Source organism: Lipophrys pholis (assembly GCF_963383615.2).
Source record: "Lipophrys pholis genome assembly, chromosome: 14".
Taxonomy (NCBI): domain Eukaryota; kingdom Metazoa; phylum Chordata; class Actinopteri; order Blenniiformes; family Blenniidae; genus Lipophrys; species Lipophrys pholis.
The window spans coordinates 9,028,848-9,038,252 of NC_137633.1; the positions used below are offsets into that span (position 1 = coordinate 9,028,848).

At 42.3% G+C, this 9,405-nt stretch overlaps 1 protein-coding gene across 1 annotated transcript; it reads left to right on the forward strand.

Moving 5' to 3' along the window:
- Positions 1-698: 698 nt before the first annotated feature.
- Positions 699-3,544, forward strand: cd93 (CD93 molecule). Its single transcript, XM_080479950.1, has one exon. It carries the CDS (start codon positions 798-800, stop codon positions 2,538-2,540), a length of 1,743 nt encoding a protein of 580 aa, XP_080336076.1. The 5' UTR covers positions 699-797; the 3' UTR covers positions 2,541-3,544.
- Positions 3,545-9,405: the final 5,861 nt, after the last annotated feature.

Here is a 9,405-nt window from a genome sequence, read left to right on the forward strand (position 1 = left end):
AATAAAATAAAATGCAGGGTGACAAATTGTGCAGCAGTGACAAGAATGTTTAAAAAAACAAAAGGTTAAAACTGTGAAAACACAGAAAAAACAGTAAAACATAGTTAAATCAGTAAAGCAGTAAAATATTACACAAAAAAATAAGATCGACAAGGGACATTAGCAGCAATCTCAATCATTTCGTCAGGTGTATTTCAGTGAAAACATTGAATTGGGTAAACAAAGGTGCAGTGTGTAACACCACAATCAATCAATCAATCTGTCCTCTGATAATCACTGACATCCTAAGATGTGGCCACCTGCTGCAGGACAAGCATTACAACCTGAGTGAAGGTCAGTTATATTCCCCGTGGCAGCGGGGTGTAGGTCGCAGGCTCATTCCTGGCCACAGCTATTGTGTGTCCATCCACACGGTGTGTAATGGCAGGGCGACCCGCACACTCTGACCCTTGAGTGTATGTGTATTGTGAGGCGCCACAATTAAGGGAGTCCACTTAAATGCCTTGAATCCTGCTGGAGCCGGAGACATCTGGAGAAGCAGTCAAAACACTGCGGGGCCTTTCATTGTTTTTCTCCTGCAAAACGGAAGAGGTCAGCAGGAGAGAAAGAAAGACCCCAGAACTGCTGCGAAACACGATTTCCGCCTTTAGTTTGTGTCCCAAACAGGATACGTTTAACTCATACACACACACACACACCACTTGTTCTCTGGCTCCGAATGGACAATCGTACATCGGCCTCATTTCGCTCTAAACCTTCCAGGGACGCTCTGGATAGCAGCTTATTTGTCGACCTCCATGGCAATGATGTTTTTTTTTATTTTACTGCAGCTAATCTACCGCTTCGAAGGTCTATCAGGAGCTGATCATGAAACCCTGTGCACCTCGGACGCCTGCTTCACCGCACATATGGAGAGGGTGAGCTTCGAGAAGGCCCAACAGAACTGCAGACACAATGGAGGCTATCTGATGACACAGAGGGACCGGCAAGAGGAAGACGCGCTGCTCTCTCTTCTCTCGCTGATCCAGAGGCAGCAGCGCGACAGAACGCTCAAATTCTGGATCGGATTAAAGCTGCACAGGCAGGACTGCATGCTGCCTGAGGAGCCTCTCAGAGGGTTTAAATGGGTGTCTGGAGAGAAGCATTCCTATTACTCCAACTGGAAAAAGGATCCAGTCCCCACATGCAAGGAGGAGAGATGCGTACGAGTGGAATTCAGTTCTTCAGGTCAGAGTGTATTGAAATGGGCAGCCGGACCCTGCAAAAACCCTTCTTTTTACTCATGTAAGTTTTATTTCAAAGGGATGTGCAGACCCTTGGCTTTGCACGGGCCTGGACAAATCATGTACATGGCACCCTTCTCCAACGAGCCAGAAACGAGTCAACTGAAGTCCCTTCCACTCGGGACATATGCCGATATCGTGTGCGACGACCAGCAGCTGCACTTCTCATATTGCCGAGGAGCTGGAGACACCTACAGCTGGAACAACCCCGGCCCCTTTTGCAAATCAGGAAAGCAAAGCTGTGCCTTTAACAACGGTGGATGTGAGCATTTGTGCCATCAGGAGGGAGACGACGTTAGATGCTCCTGTGAAGAAGGTCACGACCTGGAAGCGGATGGCCTCACCTGCCGGATGAAAGACTTGTGCGGCCCTGACACCTGCGAGCACGAGTGTGTAATGGGGGTGTCGGGATTCTTCTGCAAATGTCCCGATGGGCTTGTGCTGAGCGAAAACCAACGCAACTGCACCGACATCAACGAGTGCCAGGCAGAGCCCTGTCGCGATCGTCTGTGCGTAAATACACACGGCAGTTACTTGTGTGCTTGTAGAGATGGCTATCACATGGTGAATGGTGAATGCAGTGATGTGGACGAGTGCAGGCAATCAGTGTGCGAGCACGAATGCTCGAACAGCATCGGCTCCTTCTCGTGTCACTGCAACGGCGGCTTTGCTTTATCCAAGGATGGCTTCTCCTGTGTGGATATCAATGAATGTGTCGCCAGTCGCTGCGTCGCCGAGTTCATCTGCGTCAACACGGTGGGCAGCTTCGCGTGCACCAATCCACACGGCTTCCACGTGGAGGCCGACGTGGAGGCCGACGTGGAGGCCGACGCGTCGACGCTCGCCCCGCGCGTCACCGTCACGTCGTCGGATGAACCCGCTGACGAGCGCACACAGGAGAACTTCACGGAGTCTCTGGGTGGAACCTCAGTGGAGCTCCAGCACCAGTCGCCCCACACGGACCCCCCGCTGCCGGAGCTGGTGAACGGGACTCAGGGCGATCAGCAGGGCAACTCGTCCTCGTCCACAGGGCCCGTCCAGGCGGTGAACGCCCGGGTGTTAATCTGCGTCCTGGGGTCCGTCATCCCGCTGCTCCTGCTGCTCGCAGTGACTCTTTTCATCGCCATCTTCCGATGCAACCGTGCCAAAAAGGAAGCCAAAAAGACGACCACGACCGACGGCTACTGCTGGGTGTCGTCCGGTTTGGATCCACGTTTGGAAAAACTGTACGAGTCCATCTTAACTGATGACCTATGACCACAAAGGTGCAAGAACGTCTGCCTGCATGGATTGTGTTAATTTATGTAACTTATGTTTTTGTTTGAGCTTTCTATTCACTTATTACATATCATAAAAAAACATATCTTCCACACCAAGAGGCAATTCAGCTTTGATGTAGAAATGAAAGAGTAGAAAGAGCAGAGGAAAAAGAAAACTGGTGTGTAAAGGTGATTTTAAACAGAAATTCTGTCATAAAGGGCAGTTCAGGCTGTTTGTGTTTGGAAAGTATAAAACAATATGTTCATAAATCAGAATTTCTGAGAAGTTCAGTCTTGATGTTTAGAATTATCTCTTTACTCCATTGTGCCAATGAAATAAGATTATATGTTTACCTCTTAATACTACAGGACTGAAGTGGAAGGAAGAGTTGAAATTTTACTCATAAATACAGAAACAGTAGCAACAAAATGCACTTGAAGTAAAAGTAATATGAAAAGAGCAGATATTGTGTGTGCTGCGCTGTTAAATGTATAAAACACCATTAGTAATGCATTTATATTTAAAGTGGTACTCAAGTTGTTTTTACCGAGTTTGGGTAGATGTGAAGTCTATTAACTTAAACTACAGCTGATAAATAAAGTGTGTAATGAATTGAGTTAAAGCTCGAAAACTATCACCTGAATATATCTGTACTTAAAGGCCGAGTGTGCAGGATATAAAGAGAGCTTCTCTCTGTAAAAGAACATACGATTCATAATTAATCTGTCAAAAAATCACCTGAAACTGAGAAACTGTTGTATCTTTGTTACCATAGAAAGACTGACATATCTACAGAGGGGACTTTAACATTTCTTTTGCCTGTTTTGTCTCATAAACTTAACAGGAGTGCATTAAGGGAGTGTTTTTTGTGAGCGACAAGCAAATGTTTCCAGTCATTGTCTGTTGATGTGTAATATGGACCATCATGTCTCCTGTGTGTAAATACAGTCATGCAGCCAGGCAAAAAAATGAAATGTATTGTCTCTCTTAAAATCTAAGAGGAATATGGTGTTCTTGACAGTTTTCCTTTTGGTTGCACATGTGTAAAGTATAATGTATGAAATGTTTTCATCGGATGTGAATAGTTACATGTATGATTATGGCAAAATATGAATATACTTATATAAAAATGCATAATTTCTTGCTCTGGCTCATTACTTTAGGAAAAAAAAAACCCCAGCAGATTAACTTCTAACTTTATCTGGTTTCCTTCCTGCTCATTGTCCAGTGGGACACTGTTTCCGGAGTAGGTAGCCACAGGCTCCCACTTCCCCAGAACCATAAAAGAGCCAACATTGTATTTCTGGTGCACACAAGACAACATGGATTGCTTGCATCTGAGAGCGTCTGTGCCGCTGAAGGTAACGACGGTCACTATTTTGATGTCTGCCTGGTTTTCAATGTGTATAAATACAGGATTTGGCATGAGGCAGTCTGGCTCTTGTAGACCAGCGTGTATTGAGGACGACTGTATAACCGTCAGCCTGGACAGAGTGGACTTTAAAGCGGCGGAAGAAGCGTGCAGAAAGAGCAACGGGGAATTTCTGTCCTTCCAGTCTGAGAGTGACCAGAAGATCTTTGACCTTCTGAGTCCTCACCAGTTGATGGGAAACCTCTGGATTGGACTACATTTACCCGCCGGTGTGTGCAGCAACCTGTCAGCCCCACTGAGGGGCTACGAACGGACCTCTGGCAACACAGACAGAAGCTCTTTTCCGTCGTTCACCTGGACGGACAGCGTACAACTCTGCTCTGCACACTGCGTGTCCATTTCAAACGACAGAAAATGGACGGAGAGACCGTGCTCGGTGAAAACCGACGGGTTTCTGTGCAAAACGAGGCGCAAAGACGCGTGTCAGGCACAGGCGGTGTCAGACCCAATATTTTTCCCGGACCTTAAAGGCTGTTCAAGCGGCCCTTGTCAGCACTTATGCAAGGATGTGAAGGGGGGATACACGTGCTCTTGTTTCACTGGATACACCCAGGACAGCAAAGACCCCCGGCGGTGCGTCTTGCACTGTGCACAGCAGACCTGCCCCGCCATGTGCGAGAAGAACACGGGCAGCTCCTGCTTCTGTGCCGAAGGTTTTCTACTCGACGACAATCTCTGTGTGGACATGGACGAATGTCTGATGGACCACTGCGATCACGAATGTAAAAACTCTCACGGGAGCTTTGCGTGCTTCTGTAAAAAAGGATATGTGCTGAAGGATCAAGTCAAGTGCGTGAAATCTGATTCGCCCGCCACAACTCCCGCTACCGCAGAAGTTCTTAAACCATCGACGGCGAACAATAACACACTGACGGGCTCCTCTGGGTCGACTGGCGGGCTCCTCTGGATTTGGATTGTGGTGGCTCTGGCTGTGCTGTTGTGTATATTTGTCATTCGGTTTCACGTGGTTAATCGTCAAAAGCGCAGGGAACAGAGTTCGAACCACACGTCTTCTGTTCCTGCTCCTGTGGACAACAATGAATGTTAAATAATGAACTGAGTGATTGTGATTTGGGAGGGTGTAAATGCCTGATTATTCCTGACTGTAGATGAGGCATGGTGTAAAGAAATTACAGTGAAGAATTTATATCGGTGAATAAATATTTGTAAATAAAAATGGTGTAACGCAACTGAGGACGAAGAGAGGGAAATTTGAGAAACTGCTTCACTTAGCTGGTTTTCTCTTTTCTTTGGTCATGATTCTCATTGAAGCCACAAACACAAGTTGATTCTTTTTTTTTTTTCAACAATAAGGACAATCATGTCAAGTGTGGCTTACCTCCTGTGTCTGCTCACTTTCTGTTTCACGTCACTTCCTGTCCACCTTCCCTATGGCAGTTCTGGTAATTATGATGAAAAAAAATTTTTTAAGTTACTTTTCACGATGATTCACTGCTTCATGGTTTAGGGAGTCAACATGGTTATTGAAGAAACAATTGTTTTGTTTTGATCCAGGATAGTGGGATAAATATTGACAAGTACAACATTCTGGTGACCAACAAGCAGGTTGGACTTTATTGATGACACCATTAGATTTACCTTGAAACTCTCCATTGAACTTAGGGCTGAACTCAGCAAGTTAGTATCCTGCTGCGCCAACCAAACAAACATTTGTATATAAATAGTTTTTAATTTTTTTAATGAATGGTAGCAAGCTGTTGTAGAGACAACAAAGCGGCCCAGTATCGAGTTGCTGCCTCCACCCTGCTTCACTTTCAACATGTGTGGTCTGACGAATCAGAATTATTTTTCCAGGTGTGCTTTGGAGTCCAAAGTTCTCTGCTTCCAAGAAGAAAGAAGTCTCCTGTGGTGTAGTCAATGTTTGAAAAATGCACTTCTTATCTTACTCTTGTCAGAATGTCAGAACACGAAACTATCACAACTAAAATATATGAATGCTGATTTGTATTAAATGTGTAAGTATGAATTTAGAGTCTCCTATTTCTATATTTGTGATTTTATGTGTTATTTATGTGTTTTATTATGCAATAAATGTGTTGGGTTTTTTTTTTATTCACTCACAATGGCTCATCATTGTTACCATCACCTTTCACTCTTTCACTGCCATCTACTGGCCAAACGAGTGAACTGTTTACAAATTAAATTCAATCTGTTACACAACAAGCTCCATGGGCAGCCTGCTCACAAATGTTTTTATATTTTAAAAGATGTGTTTATAATCAGCTCCGTGGCTTCACTGGCTCTTATTTCTCTGTTATTTATTCTCGGTCAACTGACAATACTGAGAAATCTCAGGTAAGAAAACAGGAGTTTCCAGGGCAGCCACCTCCATTCATCCATCATTTCTACCCACTATGTCCTGACATTCATACTCAATTTCATATGGCCAATTCTGAGACACCAATCAGTCCAAAATGTATGTCTTTGGACAATGGAAGGACATTAATGTTATCGATGCACATCAACAAATAATCATAAATAGTAATATCAAGCAATTCACGATGCCGTTAACCTGAACGCCCAACGTATTAAAAAAAAAACTTATGTGCAGACTGTACCATATTATTTTCAATTTTGACACTATTGTTTCGTTCAACAGTTAAAGCACAATTCTGTCCCCAGAATTGAACTTAAGACAGATTCTAGCAGCATTCGAGCAAGATCAGTTTTTCTTTGCTGTGCTGAATTATTTTGGTCACAGATGTATCTTGACACGGTTTTGTTACAACTGACATCTTCCTTTTTATAGTCTGGTTTGTCTGAACTCATTAGACACAACGCCACAAGATCACAGCCTCCTGTAGCTGCCACAAGATGCTGCCAATGAGACACAGTTTAGTGATTCCGCCACTGAAATTACAGACAACAAATTAGTCTCTATTCAACATCTTCCACCCATTAGGAAATCGTACACAAATGCGGTTCTTATGATCATGATGATGCAACATAAGCTGATAACACCGACAGAGAATTCGCCAGCAGGAGGGACAATTGATCATTACCTACACTGCTTCCCCCTTATCGCGTTCAGTAGACTTAACTATGTGCTCATTTCCTCTGTTCTCCCAGAGGAGAAACGAGATAAAGACTGTTGTTGAACAGGAATTTAATAAGTGACAGATCAACAAGTCCGAGGGAGGAAAGAGCACAGGCAAAAGCAAAGATCAGTGGATTTGTTTATAAAGGTGGAGAAAAAAGAGTCCTCAGTGTAAAGAAGTAGTGCGTGAACCTCTTAGTTTGCTGTATGATTTAGTCTTAAAGTGTGTTTGACTTACAATTAAACCACAGGCAGAGCTGCCACAGTCTTGAGGCACTTTTTTTTTTTTGATTACAGGCAGACAAGGTGTGTTTGAAAAAAGGGTTGAATTCAGCAGATGGAAATACTCTTTGACATAATAACACCCAAAAGACAAGGCCAGATTAGTCATATGGGAAACACAGCACAGGAGCTGTAAATGGCCCTGAGTATAATCAAGTATAATCAACCTGATTGAGAGAGCGTGTTGCTTGAGCAGGTTCACGAGACAAAACTGCCCAAAGGTCACGTGACCGTCCGAAACAAGGTGAAAGGCTCAGCAATAGAGGAGCAGGAAACAGAGAAAAACGCAATAGAGAAACAAGAGTGTTAAAGAAAACAACATTATTGGATGGATGGATACCAAATAGATAGTATTTTTTATTCAAAGAAAACTTTGACTCTTCAACATGAGCAGTTCTTAGTGTCTTCAGGGCCAAAGTATAACTTCATGCTCGTAAACAGCTTATATAACAGGATGCGGATTTATATATAAACATTTACCTGTACATACCATCCTGGACCACTAGATGATGCTGTTTGACAACAGAATTCACATTTAGAAGAAGACACATTCATTGACAACTGCAATTTATATTTGAGTGCAACTTATAGTCCTTAAAATACTGTATGTATCATACTGTCATAAAATAAAATAATGTTTCATGACAATAGGATCTTGTATAACTTAGTTATTGCAAATATATGTTTACAAATTTCATGAATCCTCAGTGAGTTAGTCGCAATATCAGATTTTCGCTTCACAAATATTGGAATCTAAAATAAGAATTTTTGTTTTCAAGTATGTATAGACTGTATGATGGAACGAAATATTACAACAATCCGAATGGTCTTGTTCGCACATACAGTATGTCCGGAACTAATATTCATCAATACTATTTCAGATAGGGAGAGCTGTTGATGGGGCCCCAGCGATGCCTCTCCCACAAACAATGGAAATAAAAAAATGTATTCTAGATACACAGGTGTTGAAAAACTAGCAAACTAGAATGTGGGCGTGTAGTGAAGAGAGTAATAAATGACATTGACTTTAATCAGTCTGATCACAACCATCCACTCCTGAGGAGCCGCTTTGTGAATTTAATAAAAACAAACGAAAACTGTTTTTCTGATAAGCTGGACAATGACTGTCTGAGAGTCAAAGTTGAATCATATCATACAATTATTGACAGACTTTCTTCTGACATTTATGTCACTTATTCTGTTTCATGATTATAGATTAGCTGGATTGTCCATTGATGACAACGTAACTACAAACATGGCCGTACTGCCATACTGGAACGCAACCAATCAGAACAAGGGTCAGTAAAACATATTGAACCAATAAAAGTCAGCCATTGAAGGAGGGTGCTTTTTTGAAGTGTTTTTTTTTTTTTAATTGTCCTCCTTGGGGCAGTTTCTGCATGCATTCAACCTTTCTTTCTTATTAACAAAATAAGAACAGTGGATTTTTAGGAGTTAATGCGACCCACATTGTTAACCTGCCACCCCGTCCAATCACACGGCCACTCCTCTAATAATAATAATAATAAGGCCAACTTTATATTTTTTGAATGACTTAAAAAATTACTTGATGACTGTCACATACTGCATTTTCTTTGCTGGGATCATGGTTGATCGTTAGAATTTTTGATTCTGACGGAGTTGTGCACTAGTTTGAATACTGAAAGCCAAGAAACATTGTTCATAGATTATTATCATAAATTGTTGAGTAATGGCTCATAAATTCAGAAACGTACAGAAGATATTAACAACATTAAAGTTCTGTGCATTATATGACGTATAAAAGGTTCTGATAGGATGAACGCTATCTAATAATAATTTTTTTTTAAATGATGTTTATATTTCAGTATTTTAGAAATGTCTATCATGGACTGTAGCCTCTGTGTTTCTGCTTTATTCGTCAGCATAGAACTTTCTTCAACCCTGTTGAAGCATGTCATACAGTTTGTTTGGTCTTTTGCGCAAGCAAAAATTAAACAATATTATTTTCTGTGTGATTCACTTGTACCGAGTCGTGTAGAAATCTGATTTGTTATTAATTAAACATGCAGCTGGGAAAGTGGGACTTTGTGACTGTTGCCTTTGGACTG